Below are 24028 nucleotides of genomic sequence, written 5' to 3' on the forward strand. Positions count from 1 at the left end.
AATAATAGAGTGAAACATGAATTTATGATTAAGATTTTATCTTAAAAAACTGAGGCAGTGACGACAGAACACGACAATTCACTGATCACAGAATACACCCTCAAATATGTGTGCACTCATACACAAGCCTCAATAGCTCAGTGGGTCACAACATGGACTTTGGTGTAGAGGATTGGGGGTTTGAATCCCGTTGGAGCCCTGGGCAAGGCCGCTAGAACACGGTTCAGCTACAGATAGATAAGATGATGTCAAAGATAACTGAAACATTCTCTCGGGGCCTCTTAAGATAAGGTGATTTAAATGTTCCATCCTTGCCTCTTCAGGTGAGATTATCAAAGATAATCTGAACATTCCATCCTTGCCTCTAAAGATGATGTAACGTTGTGGACCGTCGTTTTTGTTCTGAATGACGACACGTTTGCTTACACTCAACTTTATTTAGATCAAAATTTACAAAACGACACAAGTACAAAAAGAAATATAAAAAAAGCTTTTTTTTAAACAACACTCGTTCTGAACACATTTGACCTCACAGAGTACAAAAATAGGATCTGCTGTTTGCTGCTCTCTGATTGGTTGGTTCAGGGAGCAATTAGTCGGCGTTTGGTCGTCTGCTCCACCAGTTTGTGATAATCGTTCAGCTTTTCCCGGACTCTGTGGTAGATCTGAAAACACACACAGGCTCATCAGGAAACAGGAAGTGACATCACAGTTAACATGTAAACAGGAAGTGACACTCACACTGCTGTTGGTCTGCGTCTCATTGAGCGTGTGCAGCAGCTGATCGATGGACGTGTACGGCAACCAGACGGAGGACGAGGTGGCTGACAGAGGTCTCTGAAAGACAGGGGGAGGAGCCTGGTCAACGGCAAGTTTGACCATGAAGGTTCAACAACCATTATGAAACGGACGCATCAACGACAGACACCCTAGTATCTGCAGTATTTATACCCTAATAACTGTAGTATTTATACCCTAATAACTGTAGTATTTATACCCTAGTATCTGTAGTATTTATACCCTAGTATCTGTAGTATTTATACCCTAGTATCTGTAGTATTTATACCCTAATAACTGTAGTATTTATACCCTAATAACTGTAGTATTTATACCCTAGTATCTGTAGTATTTATACCCTAGTATCTGTAGTATTTATACCCTAGTATCTGTAGTATTTATACCCTAATAACTGTATTTATACCTAATAGCTGTGAGTATTTATGCCTAGTATCTGTAGTATTTATGCCTAGTATCTGTAGTATTTATGCCTAGTATCTGTAGTATTTATGCCTAATAACTGTGGTATTTATGCCCTAATGGCTGTAGTGTTTATGCCTAATTGTCTGTAGTATTTATGCCTGTATCTGTGGTATTTATGCCTAGTATCTGTAGTATTTATGCCTAAGGCTGTAGTGTTTATGCCTAATAGCTAACTGTAGTATTTATGCCTAGTATCTGTAGTATTTATGCCCTAGTATCTGTATTTATGCCCTAATTGTCTGTGTTTATGCCTAATAGCTGTAGTATTTATGCCTAATGACTGTAGTGTTATGCCTAATAACTGTAGTGTTTATGCCTAGTATCTGTGGTATTTATGCCTAGTATCTGTAGTATTTATGCCCTAGTATCTGTGGTATTTATTAGCCTAATGTAGTATTTATGCCTAATGGCTGTAGTATTTATGCCTAGTATCTGTGAGTATTTATGCCCTAATATCTGTGGTATTTATGCCTAGTATCTGTAGTATTTATGCCCTAATGGCTGTAGTATTTATGCCTAATATTCTGTCAGTATTTATGCCTAGTATCTGTGGTATTTATACCCTAATAACTGTAGTATTTACCTAGTATCTGTAGTATTTATACCCTAATAACTGTAGTATTTATGCCTAATAACTGTAGTATTTATACCTAATAACTGTAGTATTTATACCTAATAACTGTAGTATTTATACCTAGTATCTGTAGTATTTATACCCTAATAACTGTAGTATTTATACCCTAATAACTGTAGTATTTATATCTGTAGTATTTATACCCTAGTATCTGTGGTATTTATACCCTAGTATCTGTAGTATTTATACCCTAATAACTGTAGTATTTATACCCTAATAACTGTGTATTTTATGCCTAATAACTGTAGTATTTATACCCTAGTATCTGTAGTATTTATACCCTAATATCTGTAGTATTTATACCCTAGTATCTGTAGTATTTATGCCCTAATCTGTAGTATTTATACCCTAATATCTGTAGTATTTATACCCTAGTATCTGTAGTATTTATACCCTAATCTGTAGTATTTATACCCTAGTATCTGTAGTATTTATGCCTAATCTCTGTAGTATTTATACCCTAGTATCTGTAGTATTTATACCTAATAACTGTAGTATTTATGCCTAATAACTGTAGTATTTATACCCTAATAACTGTAGTATTTATACCCTAACTGTAGTATTTATACCCTAGTCTGTAGTATTTATGCCTAATAACTGTAGTATTTATACCCTAGTATCTGTAGTATTTATACCCTAGTATCTGTAGTATTTATACCTAATCTGTAGTATTTATACCCTAATAACTGTAGTATTTATACCCTAATAACTGTAGTATATGCCTAATAACTGTAGTATTTATACCTAATAACTGTAGTATTTATACCCTAGTATCTGTAGTATTTATACCCTAATAACTGTAGTATTTATGCCCTAATAACTGTAGTATTTATACCTAATAACTGTAGTATTTATACCCTAATAACTGTAGTATTTATACCCTAATATCTGTAGTATTTATACCCTAATAACTGTAGTATTTATACCCTAGTATCTGTAGTATTTATACCCTAATAACTGTAGTATTTATACCCTAGTATCTGTAGTATTTATACCCTAGTATCTGTAGTATTTATACCCTATAATCTGTAGTATTTATACCCTAATAACTGTAGTATTTATACCCTAGTATCTGTATTATTTATACCCTAATAACTGTAGTATTTATACCCTAGTATCTGTAGTATTTATACCCTATTATCTGTAGTATTTATACCCTAATAACTGTAGTATTTATACCCTAGTATCTGTAGTATTTATACCTAATAACTGTAGTATTTATACCCTAATAACTGTGTAGTATTTATACACTATAATCTGTAGTATTTATACCCTAGTATCTGTAGTATTTATACCCTAATAACTGTAGTATTTATACCCTAATAACTGTAGTATTTATACCCTAGTATCTGTAGTATTTATACCCTAATAACTGTAGTATTTATACCCTAATAACTGTAGTATTTATACCCTAATAACTGTAGTATTTATACCCTAGTATCTGTAGTATTTATACCCTAATAACTGTAGTATTTATACCCTAGTATCTGTAGTATTTATACCCTAGTATCTGTAGTATTTATACCCTATGTCTGTAGTATTTATACCCTAATAACTGTAGTATTTATACCCTAGTATCTGTAGTATTTATACCCTAGTATCTGTAGTATTTATACCCTAGTATCTGTAGTATTTATACCCTAATAACTGTAGTATTTATACCCTAATAACTGTAGTATTTATACCCTAATAACTGTAGTATTTATACCCTAATAACTGTAGTATTTATACCCTAATAACTGTAGTATTTATACCCTTAACTGTAGTATTTATGCCTAATAACTGTAGTATTTATACCCTAGTATCTGTAGTATTTATGCCCTATAATCTGTAGTATTTATACCCTAATCTGTAGTATTTATACCCTAGTATCTGTAGTATTTATACCCTAATAACTGTAGTATTTATACTCTAGTATCTGTAGTATTTATACCCTAGTATCTGTAGTATTCTGTAGTATTTATACCCTAATAACTGTAGTATTTATACCCTATATCTGCAGTATTTATACCTAATAACTGTAGTATTTATACCCCTAATAACTGTAGTATTTATACCCTAATAACTGTAGTATTTATACCCTAGTATCTGTAGTATTTATACCCCTAATATCTGTAGTATTTATACCCTAGTATCTGTAGTATTTATACCCCTAGTAATCTGTAGTATTTATACCCTAATAACTGTAGTATTTATACCCTAATAATCTGTAGTATTTATGCCTAATAACTGTAGTATTTATACCTAATAACTGTAGTATTTATACCCTAGTATCTGTAGTATTTATGCCTAGTATCTGTAGTATTTATGCCTATAATCTGTAGTATTTATACCCTATAATCTGTAGTATTTATGCCTAGTATCTGTAGTATTTATACCCTAATAACTGTAGTATTTATACCCTAGTATCTGTAGTATTTATACCCCTAATAACTGTAGTATTTATACCCTAATAACTGTAGTATTTATACCCTAATAACTGTAGTATTTATGCCTAGTATCTGTAGTATTTATACCCTAGTATCTGTAGTATTTATAGTATTTATACCCTAATAACTGTAGTATTTATACCTAATCTGTAGTATTTATACCCTAATAACTGTAGTATTTATACCCTAGTATCTGTAGTATTTATGCCTAGTATCTGTAGTATTTATACCTAGTATCTGTAGTATTTATACCCTAATACTGTAGTATTTATACCCTAATAACTGTAGTATTTATACCCTAATATCTGTAGTATTTATACCTAGTATCTGTAGTATTTATACCCTAATAACTGTAGTATTTCTGTAGTATTTATACCCTAGTAATCTGTAGTATTTATACCCCTAGTATCTGTAGTATTTATACCCTAGTATCTGTAGTATTTATACCCTAATAGTATCTGTGAGTATTTATACCCTAATAACTGTAGTATTTATACCCTAATAACTGTAGTATTTATACCCTATATCTGTAGTATTTATACCCTAGTATCTGTAGTATTTATACCCTAATAACTGTAGTATTTATACCCTAATAACTGTAGTATTTATGCCTAGTATCTGTAGTATTTATACCCTAGTATCTGTAGTATCTGTAGTATTTATGCCTAATAACTGTAGTATTTATACCCTAATAACTGTAGTATTTATAGCCCTAATAACTGTAGTATTTATACCTAGTATCTGTAGTATTTATACCCTAGTATCTGTAGTATTTATGCCCTAGTATCTGTAGTATTTATGCCTAATAACTGTAGTATTTATACCCTAATAACTGTAGTGTGTTTATGCCCTAGTATCTGTAGTATTTATGCCTAGTATCTGTAGTATTTATGCCCTAGTATCTGTAGTATTTATACCTAATAACTGTAGTATTTATACCCTAATAACTGTAGTATTTATACCCTAATAACTGTAGTATTTATACCCTAGTATCTGTAGCTGTGGTATTTATACCTAATCTGTAGTATTTATGCCCTAATCTGTAGTATTTATACCCTAATATCTGTAGTATTTATGCCTAATTATCTGTAGTGTTTATACCCTAGTATCTGTAGTATTTATGCCTAATAACTGTAGTATTTATACCTATAACTGTAGTATTTATACCCTAAGTATCTGTAGTATTTATACCCTAATATCTGTAGTATTTATACCCTATAATATGTAGTATTTTTACACTAATAACTGTAGTATTTATACCCTAATAACTGTAGTATTTATACCCTAGTATCTGTAGTATTTATACCCTAATAACTGTAGTATTTATACCCTAGTATCTGTAGTATTTATACCCTAATAACTGTAGTATTTATACGCTAGTATCTGTAGTATTTATACCCTAATAACTGTAGTATTTATACGCTAGTATCTGTAGTATTTATACCCTAGTATCTGTAGTATTTATACCTAGTATCTGTAGTATTTATACCCTAATAACTAGTATTTAAACCCCTAGTATCTGTAGTATTTATACCCTAATAACTGTAGTATTTATACCCTAGTATCTGTAGTATTTATACCCTAATAACTGTAGTATTTATACCCTAATAACTGTAGTATTTATACCCTAGTATCTGTAGTATTTATACCCTAATAACTGTAGTATTTATACGCTAGTATCTGTAGTATTTATACCCTAATAACTGTAGTATTTATACGCTAGTATCTGTAGTATTTATACCCTAGTATCTGTAGTATTTATACCCTAGTATCTGTAGTATTTATACCCTAATAACTGTAGTATTTAAACCCTAGTATCTGTAGTATTTATACCCTAATAACTGTAGTATTTATACGCTAGTATCTGTAGTATTTATACCCTAGTATCTGTAGTATTTATACCCTAATAACTGTAGTATTTATACCCTAATAACTGTAGTATTTATACCCTAGTATCTGTAGTATTTATACCCTAGTATCTGTAGTATTTATACCCTAATAACTGTAGTATTTATACCCTAGTATCTGTAGTATTTATACCCTAGTATCTGTAGTATTTATACCCTAATAACTGTAGTATTTATACCCTAATAACTGTAGTATTTATACCCTAGTATCTGTAGTATTTATACCCTAATAACTGTAGTATTTATACCCTAATTACTGTAGTATTTATACCCTAGTATCTGTAGTATTTATACCCTAATAACTGTAGTATTTATACCCTAGTATCTGTAGTATTTATACCCTATAATCTGTAGTATTTATACCCTAATAACTGTAGTATTTATACCCTAATAACTGTAGTATTTATACCCTAATAACTGTAGTATTTATACCCTAATAACTGTAGTATTTATACCCTAGTATCTGTAGTATTTATACCCTAATAACTGTAGTATTTATACCCTAATAACTGTAGTATTTATACCCTAATAACTGTAGTATTTATACCCTAATAACTGTAGTATTTATACCCTAATATCTGTAGTATTTATACCCTAATAACTGTAGTATTTATACCCTAGTATCTGTAGTATTTATACCCTAATAACTGTAGTATTTATACCCTAGTATCTGTAGTATTTATACCCTAGTATCTGTAGTATTTATACCCTATAATCTGTAGTATTTATACCCTAATAACTGTAGTATTTATACCCTAGTATCTGTAGTATTTATACCCTATAATCTGTAGTATTTATACCCTAGTATCTGTAGTATTTATACCCTAATAACTGTAGTATTTATACCCTAATAACTGTAGTATTTATACCCTAGTATCTGTAGTATTTATACCCTAATAACTGTAGTATTTATACCCTAATAACTGTAGTATTTATACCCTAATAACTGTAGTATTTATACCCTAGTATCTGTAGTATTTATACCCTAATAACTGTAGTTTTTATACCCTGATAACTGTAGTATTTATACCCTATAATCTGTAGTATTTATACACTAATAACTGTAGTTTTTATACCCTGATAACTGTAGTATTTATACCCTAATAACTGTAGTATTTATACCCTAGTATCTGTAGTATTTATACCCTATAATCTGTAGTATTTATACCCTAATAACTGTAGTTTTTATACCCTGATAACTGTAGTATTTATACCCTAATAACTGTAGTATTTATACCCTATAATCTGTAGTATTTATACACTAATAACTGTAGTTTTTATACCCTGATAACTGTAGTATTTATACCCTAATAACTGTAGTATTTATACCCTAGTATCTGTAGTATTTATACCCTATAATCTGTAGTATTTATACCCTAATAACTGTAGTATTTATACCCTAGTATCTGTAGTATTTATACCCTAATAACTGTAGTATTTATACTCTAGTATCTGTAGTATTTATACCCTAGTATCTGTAGTATTTATACCCTATAATCTGTAGTATTTATACCCTATAATCTGTAGTATTTATACACTAATAACTGTAGTTTTTATACCCTGATAACTGTAGTATTTATACCCTAATAACTGTAGTATTTATACCCTAATAACTGTAGTATTTATACCCTAGTATCTGTAGTATTTATACCCTAGTATCTGTAGTATTTATACCCTAGTATCTGTAGTATTTATACCCTATAATCTGTAGTATTTATACACTAATAACTGTAGTTTTTATACCCTGATAACTGTAGTATTTATACCCTAATAACTGTAGTATTTATACCCTAATAACTGTAGTATTTATACCCTAGTATCTGTAGTATTTATACCCTAGTATCTGTAGTATTTATACCCTATAATCTGTAGTATTTATACCCTATAATCTGTAGTATTTATACCCTAGTATCTGTAGTATTTATACCCTAATAACTGTAGTATTTATACGCTAGTATCTGTAGTATTTATACCCTAATAACTGTAGTATTTATACCCTAGTATCTGTAGTATTTATACCCTAATAACTGTAGTATTTATACGCTAGTATCTGTAGTATTTATACCCTAATAACTGTAGTATTTATACGCTAGTATCTGTAGTATTTATACCCTAGTATCTGTAGTATTTATACCCTAGTATCTGTAGTATTTATACCCTAATAACTGTAGTATTTATACCCTAGTATCTGTAGTATTTATACCCTATAATCTGTAGTATTTATACCCTAGTATCTGTAGTATTTATACCCTAGTATCTGTAGTATTTATACCCTAATAACTGTAGTATTTATACCCTAATAACTGTAGTATTTATACCCTAATAACTGTAGTATTTATACCCTAGTATCTGTAGTATTTATACCCTAGTATCTGTAGTATTTATACCCTAGTATCTGTAGTATTTATACCCTAATAACTGTAGTATTTATACCCTAATAACTGTAGTATTTATACCCTAGTATCTGTAGTATTTATACCCTAATAACTGTAGTATTTATACCCTAATAACTGTAGTATTTATACCCTAGTATCTGTAGTATTTATACCCTAATAACTGTAGTATTTATACCCTAATAACTGTAGTATTTATACCCTAATAACTGTAGTATTTATACCCTAATAACTGTAGTATTTATACCCTAGTATCTGTAGTATTTATACCCTAATAACTGTAGTATTTATACCCTAATAACTGTAGTATTTATACCCTAATAACTGTAGTATTTATACCCTAATAACTGTAGTATTTATACCCTAGTATCTGTAGTATTTATACCCTAATAACTGTAGTATTTATACCCTAGTATCTGTAGTATTTATACCCTAATAACTGTAGTATTTATACCCTAGTATCTGTAGTATTTATACCCTAGTATCTGTAGTATTTATACCCTAGTATCTGTAGTATTTATACCCTAGTATCTGTAGTATTTATACCCTAATAACTGTAGTATTTATACCCTAGAATCTGTAGTATTTATACCCTATTATCTGTAGTATTTATACCCTAATAACTGTATCATTTATACCTAAATAACTGTAGTATTTATACCCTAATAACTGTATTATTTATACCTAAATAACTGTAGTATTTATACCCTAGAATCTGTAGTATTTATACCCTATTATCTGTAGTATTTATACCCTAATAACTGTATTATTTATACCTAAATAACTGTAGTATTTATACCCTAATAACTGTATTATTTATACCTAAATAACTGTAGTATTTATACCCTATTATCTGTAGTATTTATACCCTAGTATCTGTAGTATTTATACCCTAGTATCTGTAGTATTTATACCCTAATAACTGTATTATTTATACCTAAATAACTGTAGTATTTATACCCTAGAATCTGTAGTATTTATACCCTAGTATCTGTAGTATTTATACCCTAGTATCTGTAGTATTTATACCCTAGTATCTGTAGTATTTATACCCTAATAACTGTATTATTTATACCTAAATAACTGTAGTATGTATACCCTAGAATCTGTAGTATTTATACCCTATTATCTGTAGTATTTATACCCTAGTATCTGTAGTATTTATACCTTAATAACTGTAGTATTTATACCCTAGTATCTGTAATATTTATACCCTAGTATCTGTAGTATTTATACCCTATAATCTGTAGTATTTATACCCTAATAACTGTAGTATTTATACCCTAGTATCTGTAGTATTTATACCCTAGTATCTGTAGTATTTATACCCTAGTATCTGTAGTATTTATACCCTATAATCTGTAGTATTTATACCCTAGTATCTGTAGTATTTATACCCTAATAACTGTAGTATTTATACCCTAATAACTGTAGTATTTATACCCTAATATCTGTAGTATTTATACCCTAGTATCTGTAGTATTTATACCCTAGTATCTTTAGTATTTATACCCTAATAACTGGAGTATTTATACCCTAGTATCTGTAGTATTTATACCCTAATAACTGTAGTATTTATACCCTAATAACTGTAGTATTTATACCCTAATAACTGTAGTATTTATACCCTAGTATCTGTAGTATTTATACCCTAATAACTGTAGTATTTATACCCTAGTATCTGTAGTATTTATACCCTAATAACTGTAGTATTTATACCCTAATAACTGTAGTATTTATACCCTAGTATCTGTAGTATTTATACCCTAGTATCTGTAGTATTTATACCCTAGTATCTGTAGTATTTATACCCTAGTATCTGTAGTATTTATACCCTAATAACTGTAGTATTTATACCCTAATAACTGTAGTATTTATACCCTAATAACTGTAGTATTTATACCCTAATAACTGTAGTTTTTATACCCTGATAACTGTAGTATTTATACCCTAATAACTGTAGTATTTATACCCTAATAACTGTAGTATTTATACCCTAGTATCTGTAGTATTTATACCCTAGTATCTGTAGTATTTATACCCTAGTATCTGTAGTATTTATACCCTATAATCTGTAGTATTTATACCCTAATAACTGTAGTATTTATACCCTAGTATCTGTAGTATTTATACCTTAATAACTGTAGTATTTATACCCTAGTATCTGTAATATTTATACCCTAGTATCTGTAGTATTTATACCCTAGTATCTGTAGTATTTATACCCTAATAACTGTAGTATTTATACCCTAGTATCTGTAGTATTTATACCCTAGTATCTGTAGTATTTATACCCTAGTATCTGTAGTATTTATACCCTATAATCTGTAGTATTTATACCCTAGTATCTGTAGTATTTATACCCTAATAACTGTAGTATTTATACCCTAATATCTGTAGTATTTATACCCTAGTATCTGTAGTATTTATACCCTAGTATCTGTAGTATTTATACCCTAATAACTGGAGTATTTATACCCTAGTATCTGTAGTATTTATACCCTAATAACTGTAGTATTTATACCCTAATAACTGTAGTATTTATACCCTAATAACTGTAGTATTTATACCCTAGTATCTGTAGTATTTATACCCTAATAACTGTAGTATTTATACCCTAGTATCTGTAGTATTTATACCCTATAATCTGTAGTATTTATACCCTAATAACTGTAGTTTTTATACCCTGATAACTGTAGTATTTATACCCTAATAACTGTAGTATTTATACCCTAGTATCTGTAGTATTTATACCCTAGTATCTGTAGTATTTATACCCTATAATCTGTAGTATTTATACCCTAGTATCTGTAGTATTTATACCCTATAATCTGTAGTATTTATACCCTATAATCTGTAGTATTTATACCCTAGTATCTGTAGTATTTATACCCTATAATCTGCAGTATTTATACCCTAGTATCTGTAGTATTTATACCCTATAATCTGTAGTATTTATACCCGAATAACTGTAGTATTTATACCCTAATAACTGTAGTATTTATACCCTATAATCTGTAGTATTTATACCCTAATAACTGTAGTATTTATACCCTAATAACTGTAGTATTTATACCCTAATAACTGTAGTATTTATACCCTAGTATCTGTAGTATTTATACCCTAGTATCTGTAGTATTTATACCCTATAATCTGTAGTATTTATACCGTAATAACTGTAGTATTTATACCCTAATAACTGTAGTATTTATACCCTAATAACTGTAGTATTTATACCCTAGTATCTGTAGTATTTATACCCTAATAACTGTAGTATTTATACCCTAGAATCTGTAGTATTTATACCCTAGAATCTGTAGTATTTATACCCTATTATCTGTAGTATTTATACCCTAGAATCTGTAGTATTTATACCCTATTATCTGTAGTATTTATACCCTAATAACTGTATTATTTATACCTAAATAACTGTAGTATTTATACCCTAATAACTGTATTATTTATACCTAAATAACTGTAGTATTTATACCCTAGAATCTGTAGTATTTATACCCTATTATCTGTAGTATTTATACCCTAATAACTGTATTATTTATACCTAAATAACTGTAGTATTTATACCCTAATAACTGTATTATTTATACCTAAATAACTGTAGTATTTATACCCTAGAATCTGTAGTATTTATACCCTATTATCTGTAGTATTTATACCCTAATAACTGTATTATTTATACCTAAATAACTGTAGTATTTATACCCTAATAACTGTATTATTTATACCTAAATAACTGTAGTATTTATACCCTATTATCTGTAGTATTTATACCCTAGTATCTGTAGTATTTATACCCTAATAACTGTATTATTTATACCTAAATAACTGTAGTATTTATACCCTAGTATCTGTAGTATTTATACCCTAGTATCTGTAGTATTTATACCCTAGTATCTGTAGTATTTATACCCTAATAACTGTATTATTTATACCTAAATAACTGTAGTATGTATACCCTAGAATCTGTAGTATTTATACCCTATTATCTGTAGTATTTATACCCTAGTATCTGTAGTATTTATACCCTAGTATCTGTAGTATTTATATCCTAATAACTGTATTATTTATACCTAAATAACTGTAGTATTTATACCCTAGAATCTGTAGTATTTATACCCTAGTATCTGTAGTATTTATACCCTAGAATCTGTAGGATTTGTACCACCTCTCTGCAGTACTCCTCACCTGTCTGCAGTACTCCTCACCTGTATTTAGTACTCCTCACCTGTCTGTAGTACTCCTCACCTGTCTGCAGTACTCCTCACCTGTATTTAGTACTCCTCACCTGTCTGTAGTACTCCTCACCTGTCTGTAGTACTCCTCACCTGTCTGCAGTACTCCTTACCTGTCTGTATTTAGTACTCCCCACCTGTCTGCAGTACTCCTCACCTGTCTGTAGTACTCCTTACCTGTCTGTATTTAGTACTCCTCACCTGTCTGTAGTACTCCTCACCTGTCTGCAGTACTCCTTACCTGTCTGTATTTAGTACTCCCCACCTGTCTGCAGTACTCCTTACCTGTCTGTATTTAGTACTCCTCACCTGTCTGCAGTACTCCTCACCTGTCTGTAGTACTCCTTACCTGTCTGTATTTAGTACTCCTCACCTGTCTGTAGTACTCCTCACCTGTCTGCAGTACTCCTTACCTGTCTGTATTTAGTACTCCCCACCTGTCTGCAGTACTCCTCACCTGTCTGTAGTACTCCTTACCTGTCTGTATTTAGTACTCCTCACCTGTCTGTAGTACTCCTCACCTGTCTGCAGTACTCCTTACCTGTCTGTATTTAGTACTCCCCACCTGTCTGCAGTACTCCCCACCTGTCTGCAGTACTCCTCACCTGTATTTAGTACTCCTCACCTGTCTGTAGTACTCCCCACCTGTCTGCAGTACTCCTCACCTGTCTGTAGTACTCCTCACCTGTCTGCAGTACTCCTCACCTGTCTGCAGTACTCCTCACCTGTCTGTAGTACTCCTCACCTGTCTGCAGTACTCCTTACCTGTCTGTATTTAGTACTCCCCACCTGTCTGCAGTACTCCTCACCTGTCTGTAGTACTCCTCACCTGTCTGCAGTACTCCTTACCTGTCTGTATTTAGTACTCCCCACCTGTCTGCAGTACTCCTTACCTGTCTGTATTTAGTACTCCCCACCTGTCTGCAGTACTCCTTACCTGTATGCCATAGTCCAGGTGTCCTCGTCCCAGCAGAGCGTCCACGTTCTCCATCACCAGCTCGGCCGCCGCTTCCAGCAGGTCAAAGTTCAGGAAGAGACGTAGCAGAGACGCTGCGTCCACCGCCTGAAACGCCAACATTATTATCTACATGTACATTTGCAGTGCATACTGGGAAAAAACGGCTGCCATGAATAGCATCTACTCCGTGGAAGTGACCACATATGTAAAAAGGGCGGGGCTGGAGAGAGTTTTTCTTCTCCTCATTGGCTCAGCGCTCACCTTGTAGGATTTGATCAACCAATCAGGGAGGGGCACGCCATGTGAGAGGAGCTTGTTGATGACACAGCGATGATGTCGTCCATTAGAGGATGGATACCTGTCCAGGTAGGAGGCCAGGAGACGCCACGCCTCGTCTGTTGCACTGAAAACAACATCCATGGATTTTACAACAGACGCCTCATAAACAATAAATCATAATCATAAATGAACCAATCAGACCTGGACTCTTTAGTATTGACGACTGAGGACAGCTGGTTAGCAGCCAACCAGCTCCAAGCTTCATTCTGAGACTCCTCCCCCCCAAACTGGAGCTTTATACACCTGAAAACAAACAAACCGTAAAGACCTGACCTCTGCTCACACCTGACCAGGGTTTATGCAACGCCACTGAACAGGAAGTTGAAGACGAAATCTAGATTTAGGTTAAAGAGATTAAAGTTTAATCTGAATTAATCTCTGAGGTCACATTATTATTACTGTAATAATCATTTAGACTGAGGTTGAATTCTAATCATGACAATTATAAAGATTATTACAGCTGTCTAAATCAATGACAGCACCAGAAAAACGTTTATCAAACAGCTGACGCAAACAGAAAGTGGTAAGACACTCACTTAAAGGTCAACCCTTCAAACACCGACATCAGGCTCAGATTGAACGTCTGACACACCGACACAGCAGAGTCAAAGAGTCCTGTTTGGACCAACAAGGCCACCATCTCCTCCGCTGATGCACTTCCTGTAGAGAGAGAGAGAGAGAGAAAGAGAGAGAGAGGGAGACAGAGAGACAGAGACAGAGACAGAGAGAGAAAGGGAGACAAAGAGAGAGAGGGAATCAGAGAGAGAGAGGGAGACAGAGAGAAAGACAGAGAGAAAGAGAGACAAAGAGAGAGAGAGAGAGAGGGAATCAGAGAGAGAGAGGGAGACAGAGAGGGAGAGAGAGAGAGAGAAAGACAGAGACAGACAGAGAGAGAGACAGAGAGAGAGAGGGAATCAGAGAGAGAGAGTGAGACAGAGGGAGACAGAGAGAGAGAGAGAGAGAGAGACAGAGAAAGAGAGACAGAGAGAGAGAGAGAGAGACGGAGAGAGAGAGAGAGAGAGACAGAGACAGAGAGAGAGAGAATGTGTAAATGTTGTCATATCTGAATACTGGTCAGCCTGAATGAATCAATCCTTCAGATTAAAATCTCTAATCTGATCATGTATCTACTTTAGTGCAGTTTCCTGTTCTTGATGTCACTAACAACAGTGAGCAGGTGTTTGTGGCGTACCTGCGATGGCGGCGGATGGAGGGTGATGCTGTGCTAGTGTGAGACGGCTGCGGGACAGGATGTACTCCTTCTCCAGGTCCTTGAGTTCCAGGATGTCTACCTGACGTCTGACTGCAGGACAAACACAGAGTCAGTGACCGTCAGTAGAACCACCAGGGGGCGCAGTGACCCCACAGTTTAGATCTGATCAAAGACTCAATGACCATCTGTAGAACCACCAGGGGGCGCAGTGACCCCACAGTTTAGATCTGATCAAATATTTAAATAAAGTTTTGAAGGTTAGAGCTCATCAGTCTGTCCACAGTGAGGATGCTAATAAAGCTTACTCAAAGAGTGATTAGGTCACCTGGTTCAGACGTTAACTCTCCATCAGAGTTCCTTTTTGGAGACGCTCCAGGACGCTCGTACTGTGGGAACAGACAGACAGGTGAGTCACAGGTGTGAATATTAAATCACAGTACTGAGGACACTGACAGAGCTGGGTTTAGACCCCCACCCCTAATGATGAGAGGAAGACTCAAAACAACAGACGGTTTCTGCAGCTCCTTCAGGCCTGACCAGCGACGGCAGCTAAAAACACCTCAGTGTGTGTGTTAGTGTGTGTGGGCGTGTACCACGGCGCCGGAGGCCGGCTGGACAATCCAGGCGTACTCTGGTCTGATGAGGCGCAGACAGGTGAGAGCAGACAGGTAACAGTTCACCTGTTTCTGCAGACCTTGGCGAGTCCGGACCTCCCGACCCAGACGCATCCCCAGCTCAAACATCACCGTCCCCGCTACACAACACAGGACGACCACAAAGACAGAGTTAGCGTACCTGATCAGAGGTTATTGATCAGTGATCAGATCTATCTGACCTCTAAATCAGCTGACGTGTCCGTCCAAACCACAGATTAACCTTCTGTCTCTGTATCTATCAGTCTAGAGTTCCTCTGTCAGCAGAGCTAGAGCTAAAGGACTCTGAACCAGACCTCAGACCAGACTCATCCTGAGTCCAGGTCCACCACAGAGAGTCTAGACCAGTGGTACTCAACCCTGCTCAACCAAAGAGCCAAGTTATTGAAAACTACCTTTGAAAGAGCCACAATCTAAGAGGTGAAGCAAAAATAGCTTGAATTAGCACTTACAATAAGTTAAAGGAGGCAAAAATGGTCAAAAAGCAACAAAAACGGGTGAAAAAGGGTAAAAGTGGGGAGGAAAACGTTAAAAAAGGGTCAGAAAGTAGAAAAACTGGGTGAGAAGTGACAAAAAAAGAGTTACAGGTAGCAAAAAAATGGTCCAAAAGTGGGAAAAACGTGGGAAAAAAAAATGAGTGAAAAGTGACTAAAATGGGCAAAAGGCAGTCAAGAGTGGCAAAAACTGGCAAAACAGAGGAAACAAGTGGTATTAAATGGCAAAAGGTAGCTTAAAGGAGGCAAAATGTAATTAAAGTGGCAAAAAATGCGTAAAAAGATGCATAAACAGTAGCAAAAATGGGCATTAACTAGGAAAAATATAGTATTTAATGGCAAAAGGTATCTAAAATGGGCAAAAATAGGATAAAAGTGGCAAAAAATGCTTAAAAATTTGCAAAAAGTGGCAAAAACTAGGAAAAATATAGTATTTAATGGCAAAAGGTATCTTAAATGAGCCAAAATGGAATAAAAGTGGCTAAAAATGAAAAAAAAAGAAGGCAAAAACTAGGAAAAATATGGTATTTAATGGCAAAAGGTAGCTTTGATGGATGAAAAGTGGCAAAAATGGTAAAAAAAAATTTCCCTTTGTTAAGATTTTGTGGGGGAATAATATTTGAAGTTAAAACATAAAAGAGCCACAGGGTGGAGGATCACTGGTCTAAATAATCCTAATTTGGGTCCTCATGATCACTTCACTGCTCCTCGCCTGACCTCAGATCATAAATAAGAACACGGTCTTAGTTTCTATGGAAACCCTCTGGGCTTCATGGTTTTATAGAACAAAGGTTGACTTGTTGATTCTTTCTAAACAAACCAGGCTTTGGTCTAAGCAGCCTGCACTGTTCTACACCCAGAATGCTTTGCACTTAGCTGACACTTTAAATGGCATTCTTACCTTTCCTGTAGTTGTGTCTGTTGATGTGGAAGGCGTACAGCAGCTCGTAGTAGTTATGAGCCAGCAGGTCCAGACCCCGGGCCCGAGACTCGATGATGCTGACCACCTGAGGGAACACCACAGACACCAACAGGTGAGCCTTTAGTCCAGGACTGAGGTGACGGTTCAGGTAAGCTCAGAGGATCAGGAGGATTTACAGGTGTTCTCTCTGTGACCATGAACACCTTTTCATTACACCCACAGATCCTGGTCTCTATCGACCCAACAGAACCCAGCATCCTCAGAGCATTAACGTCCAGACTGGTCAGACTGGAGGACAGATTTAACCCATTAACGAACACTGACTCTAACCCACAGCTCCTCTCTGCTGATATTAACGGCTGTGTCATTTAATGGTAGATGGTTTCATAAATAAAGGTTTCTGTAAAGGGGTCAGAGCTCAGCTGACTGTCTCACCTCATCATGCAGGTTCACGTAGGGGAACTGGACCAAATCCTGGAGCTGAGAGCGTTCACACAGAACCACCACCAGCTGACGAAGACAGTCCAGCTGCCTGGAGACACCATAAAAATGTCTGAGTCTTCATGTTCACATTATCATCCATGTTTACATACATGCAGGTTTAAGGTCCTCACATGCTGCTGTCAGGGTTCTGGGTCAGAGCTTCATAGGCCTCGCTGTTGTGACCCAGATCCAGGTGATGTTTGAAGATCCTGGTCCACAGAGCCGCCTACAACACAAGAGAGATTAGGGATGATCCTGGACACCTCATTCACCTAGACTAAACCTGAGTATGAATGAAGGGTTCGTCTAAACCTGAGTATGAATGAAGGGTTCGTCTAAACCTGAGTATGAATGAAGGGTTCGTCTAAACCTGAGTATGAATGAAGGGTTCGTCTAAACCTGAGTATGAATGAAGGGGTTATCTAAACCTGAGTATGAATGAAGGGGTCATCTAAGCCTGAGTATGTATAAATGGGTTATCTAAACCAGATCTTACTAGATCTTGCAGACTAAACTAGATCTTGCAGACTGATCCAGATCTTGCAGACTGATCTAGATCTTGCAGACTGATCTAGATCTTGCAGACTGATCTAGATCTTGCAGACTGAACTAGATTTCACAGACAGAACTAGATCTTGCAGACTGATCGAGATCTTGCAGACTGATCTAGATCTTGCAGACTGAACTAGATTTCACAGACAGAACTAGATCTTGCAGACTGATCGAGATCTTGCAGACTGATCTAGATCTTGCAGACTGAACTAGATTTCACAGACAGAACTAGATCTTGCAGACTGATCGAGATCTTGCAGACTGATCTAGATCTTGCAGACTGAACTAGATTTCACAGACAGAACTAGATCTTGCAGACTGATCTAGATCTTGCAGACTGATCTAGATCTTGCAGACTGATCTAGATCTTGCAGACTGATCTAGATCTTGCAGACTGAACTAGATTTCACAGACAGAACTAGATCTTGCAGACTGATCGAGATCTTGCAGACTGATCGAGATCTTGCAGACTGATCTAGATCTTGCAGACTGATCTAGATCTTGCAGACTGAACTAGATTTCACAGACAGAACTAGATCTTGCAGACTGATCGAGATCTTGCAGACTGATCTAGATCTTGCAAACTGAACTAGATCTTACAGACTGATCTAGATCTCGCAGACTGATCTAGATCTCACAGACTGAACTAGATCTTGCAGACTGATCTAGATTCTGCAGACTGATCTAGATCTTGCAGACTGAACTAGATCTCACAGACTGATCTAGATCTCGCAAACTGATCTAGATCTTGCAGACTCAACTAGATCTTGCAAACTGAACTAGATCTCACAGACTGATCTAGATCTTGCAGACTGATCTAGATCTTGCAGACTGATCTAGATCTTGCAGACTGATCTAGAACTTGCAGACTAAACTAGATTTCACAGACAGAACTAGATCTTGCAGACTGATCGAGATCTTGCAGACTGATCTAGATCTTGCAGACTGATCTAGATCTTGCAGACTGAACTAGATTTCACAGACAGAACTAGATCTTGCAGACTGATCGAGATCTTGCAGACTGATCTAGATCTTGCAAACTGAACTAGATCTCACAGACTGATCTAGATCTCGCAGACTGAACTAGATCTCGCAGACTGATCTAGATCTTGCAGACTGATCTAGATCTTGCAGACTGAACTAGATCTCACAGACTGAACTAGATCTTGCAGACTGATCTAGATTCTGCAGACTGATCTAGATCTTGCAGACTGAACTAGATCTCACAGACTGATCTAGATCTCGCAAACTGATCTAGATCTTGCAGACTGAACTAGATCTTGCAAACTGAACTAGATCTCACAGACTGATCTAGATCTTGCAGACCGATCTAGATCTTGCAGACTGATCGAGATCTTGCAGACTGAACTAGATCACACAGACTGAACTAGATCTTGCAGACTGATCTAGATCCTGCAGACTGATCTAGATCTTGCAGACTGATCTAGATCTTGCAGACTAAAAACCAGATTTTACACAGCACCTGAGAATCAGGTGAGCGTTAGCAGCATGAGTAAATGATCTTGTCTTTTGTAGTCTGATGTTTAGGTGACTGTGTTAAAGAAACTCCCCCTGAATCTGTTAGTTTGTGTCTAGCAGACCTCTGACGTCCACCAGAGGGCGACGGTTCACCACAGAGGAGGCTGGAGTGTGTTTAGTCTCTGCTGACGCTCTAAACTCTGCTGATGTACAGAGGTGGTACTCTGGCCTCCAATGTAAACCACTGAGCTACGCGGCCCTGATGTGAGGAGTTTGATCTTTAGTTTTAAATAAACGTCACTAACATGTCAGTGAATGTGTGAAGAATCAGTTAACAGCAGGTCTGACCACTTTAGTCCTCTCTAGTGTCCTCTCAAAGACACAGAGCTCTTCTTCATCTCTCCTACAACATCAGAGAATAAAAGCCTGGTCATTAATAATGTTCCTCTAATGGTCTGAAGCTAAAACTCTACGTTTAGCTTCTAACCATGGTGGTCCTGCTGTCCCCTGATCCATCACCATTCAGTGTAACAGTTACAGTCCTGGGTTTTACTCTGCAGCTCTACAGTATCAGCTCTGCATGAAAAGATCCTCACATATACCATCTACTAAAATTCCTCATATCATTATAATCATTATTACTGTTTTTACCTGGCTGTTGACGTCGCTGGTGGCCTCTGAGATGGCGAGAGAGGCCAGCTGGATCACGAGCTCAGGTAGACCCACATCCTCCAACAGCCTCAGCACCTGGACTCACAAACACGCCAAACAATAACCCTCAAAGTCTCTTCTTTCAGTCTTCAGACTTTCACTGTGAAAATTCTGCGTATTGAACCTTTAATTGTGAGCTGTACCATGGTTAGGGTTGTACCTTATTATAATACTGTAGGCGGGGGGTAGACGCTGACTCCTCCTCCTCACTGCCCGTCAGTCTCAACAGGAACTCCTCCTTCTCCACCTCAGACGCCGCCTCCTGGAAACACTGGAGAGCCTGAGGAGACAAGGAGGTAACGTGAGGGGACAAGGAGGTAATGTGAGGACACAAGGAGACAAGGAGGTAATGTGAGAAGACAAGGAGACAGCATGAGGAGACAAGGAGACAGCATGAGGACAGGAGATAAGGAGACATATTTGACAGACCCTCAGGTGTGTCCTCAGCCGTCTGGACTCACCTTCTGTCCCTCTCCGTCGGCGAGGTAACACTGTCCGAGCATGAACCGTCGAGAGCCCACGTTCATCTGACACCACGGCCCGATCAGCCTCACATACTCCTGCAGAGGATCAAACCCAGTTATTGATTAGCCATGGGATATCTGATCACAGCAGGTTATCGATCCACCCGGGTAAACTCACCTGGAGCTGAGTGTACTGACAGTTGGCCATCAGACACTCAGGGAACTGGAAACCAGTGTTATTGGGCCAACTGGGAGACACTGGTTAAGATTCAACAACAACAGAGAGGATGAAAACAAAGCTGCTGTCAGTTTAGAGCCGACACCTCGGTTAATGTGAACACCACACCCACCAATCAGCTGTCAGACTGCTCTATCAGACACCTGGATGACTGTGAATATGATAAAATAATAAATCTGATATCAATTATCATTAATGCAGAATCAGCGTGACCTCTGACCCTGCCTCCTCTGCTCCTTAGTTTAACTCTGATACAGCCTCACTTCTGAAGTAAAGTTTTCTAGTCTACAGAAGCCACCAGGTGTGGGAGGTGAGGATACAGCAGCTGAGCCAGCAGGTGGACCAGGTTGGAGGTGATGTGGGTCCAGTGGAGCAGGGCGTCGGTGTGCTGCTGCTGCTGCTGAGAGAAGATCTGGGAGACCATCATCTTCCTCGCCATGGTCTGGTAGAAGAGCTCCACCACCGTCTGAGGACTCAGAACTAAACAGAAACATCTGATGAGGTTCTGGTGATCAATATTACATGTTCATACTTTAAAAGGCACCCAGACTAAGAGGGGGTGGAGGGTTCAAAGGAGAAGAGTCCAGGTCTGCCTGCAGTCCAGACCTTCACCATCAGAAAACATTTAGAGCAGTGATACTCAACGTGTGGCTCTTTTATGTCTAAATCTTAATTATTTACCCAGAAAACCTTAAAGAAGAGAAACTTTTCTGCCCTTTTGTCACCATTTTTCACCTCTTCACCTATTTAAGTTACATTTTGCTATTAAATACCACTTTTTCCTGCCTTTTTACCCATTTTAACACTTTTTTTGTAACTTTTAACCCAATTTTTGCCACTTTCATCCCATTTTTGTACTTTTTCACCATTTTTTCTCCCAATTTTTACCCATTTCAGCTACCTTTTGCCACCAAATACCACTTTTTTCCTATTTGTTGCCCATTTTTGCCACTCTTGGCTGCTTTTTGCCCATCTTAGTCACTTTTCACTCTTTTTTTTTGCCACATTTGGACCATTTTATGTCACCCATAACTCATTTCTTGTCAATTCTCATCCATTTCTTGCTAATTTCTGACCCCTTTTCCACGTTTCCTCCCCATTTTCACCCTTTTCTCCCATTTTTGTTGCTTTCTGACCATTTTTGCCACCTTAAACTTACTGTTATTGTACTTTAAGCTGTTTTTACTGCACCCCTTAGATTGTGGCTCTTGCAGAAGTATTTTTCAACCAGTTGGCTCTTTACACTGATTTAGAGCATCAGAAAAGGAGAAATCCAGCAAAGACAACCCAGGACTGTTGGGCTGCTAGAATCCTACATCAGACAGAATGGGACAACATTCCTCTCCATCAGCTGGTCTCCTCACTCCTAGACGTTTACAGACCGTTGTTAAAGAAGAGGGGATGCTACACTGGTAATCATGGGCCTGTCCCTACTTTTTTGAGATGTGTTGCTGCCATCAAACTCAAAATGAACTAATATTGTCTGAAATGGTAAAATGTCAGTTTAACATCTGATCTGTTGTTTCCGCTCTACTAGAATCAAATGTGGGTTTATGAGGTCTGACATCACTGACTTCTGTTTTTATTCACATTTACACAGCGTCCCAACTTTTTTGGAATTGGGGTTTTAAAATGGAGATGACCTGACCTGATCTGTGTGAGGAGACTGACGGGGCGTCGGACAGCTCCAACACGGTGAGGTGCTGCAGGTGAGCGTCTCTGCAGGTGAGAGAGGACGGTCATCATGAAGGTTAGAAACACAAGTCTATACTCAGTGGTCACTTTATTAGGTACGTCTGGTTTACTGCTCATTAGTGCGAATGTCAGACACGAGGAGGATGAAGAGCTGCGGGTCAAAGCCAGCATCAGGATAAGGGAAAAGGTTTTGTGTTTAGTTAAGAGGTGTACCTAATATAATGGCTGTAAGGATAAAGTCTTCACATTACATGGTATTTGTACTCACAGTATGTCGACAGGTACGCAGGAGGCGGGGCTTTGGCTGATGTGTTTGAGCAGGTGATAGGAGGAGAGGAGGTGAGAGCTGCGAGGAATCAAGTCCTGCTGGAGCTGCAGCAGCTGAGCGCCACCGCCGAGAAACACCTGGACAACACAGGTAAACATGGGCACAGGTAGGAAACAACAACAGGTAATACCAACATGAATACAAAGGCATGGTGAAAATCTATTTTTGTGTATGTTTATACATTTTTGTGTATATTTATTCATTTATTTTCGTATATATTTATAGATTTTTGGTATATATTTACATATATATTTGTGTATATTCATATATATTGTTGTGTATATATACATTTAGTATATTTATATCGATTTTTGTGTTCATTTATATATATTTTTGTTTATATTTATAGATTTGTGTGTTTATTAGGGCCCGAGCACTGAGGGTTGTGAGGACCTAATTGTATCTGCTAGGATTTTTCAACATATCATTTGCCGTCATCGCATGGACTTTAGAGGCCCTTAACATTTCTGAATTCGCAGGAAACTTTGCACGTACATCTGGTCTCGTGAAAATTTCGATATTTTTTGGGTCTCCAACATGAAAATCCAGAATTGCAAAAATAGCGCCCCCTTACAGTTTTCAAAGTTAAAGCCCCCTCCTTTGACTTTGTCCTAGATTCATCAAAT

General features: G+C 36.4%; 1 protein-coding gene across 1 annotated transcript; it reads right to left on the reverse strand.

Annotated features, from left to right (window-relative positions):
* Positions 1-417: 417 nt before the first annotated feature.
* On the reverse strand, positions 418-23530 carry nup160 (nucleoporin 160). Its single transcript, XM_041795774.1, has 19 exons — positions 23343-23530; positions 23028-23098; positions 21700-21859; positions 21320-21389; positions 21139-21237; positions 20838-20957; positions 20618-20713; positions 18067-18161; positions 17888-17984; positions 17432-17537; positions 15977-16137; positions 15709-15769; positions 15363-15473; positions 14707-14830; positions 14312-14413; positions 14093-14234; positions 13811-13936; positions 742-837; positions 418-665 (listed from the first exon to the last, which is right to left on the reverse strand). Exons 1-19 carry the CDS (start codon positions 23498-23500, stop codon positions 582-584), a joined length of 2079 nt encoding a protein of 692 aa, XP_041651708.1. The 5' UTR covers positions 23501-23530; the 3' UTR covers positions 418-581.
* Positions 23531-24028: the final 498 nt, after the last annotated feature.

Source organism: Cheilinus undulatus, linkage group 9, assembly GCF_018320785.1.
Source record: "Cheilinus undulatus linkage group 9, ASM1832078v1, whole genome shotgun sequence".
NCBI classification, from domain to species: domain Eukaryota; kingdom Metazoa; phylum Chordata; class Actinopteri; order Labriformes; family Labridae; genus Cheilinus; species Cheilinus undulatus.

Coding starts and splice junctions, on each gene's coding strand:
- nup160 (XM_041795774.1), bottom strand. CDS start 23,500: ATGTTTACCTGTGTTGTCCAGGTGTTTCTCGGCGGTGGCGCTCAGCTG. Junction 14,831..15,362: donor TCCATCCGCCGCCATCGCAG/GTACGCCACAAA, acceptor CTCTCTCTACAG/GAAGTGCATCAGCGGAGGAG. Junction 13,937..14,092: donor GGTTGATCAAATCCTACAAG/GTGAGCGCTGAG, acceptor TTGGCGTTTCAG/GCGGTGGACGCAGCGTCTCT.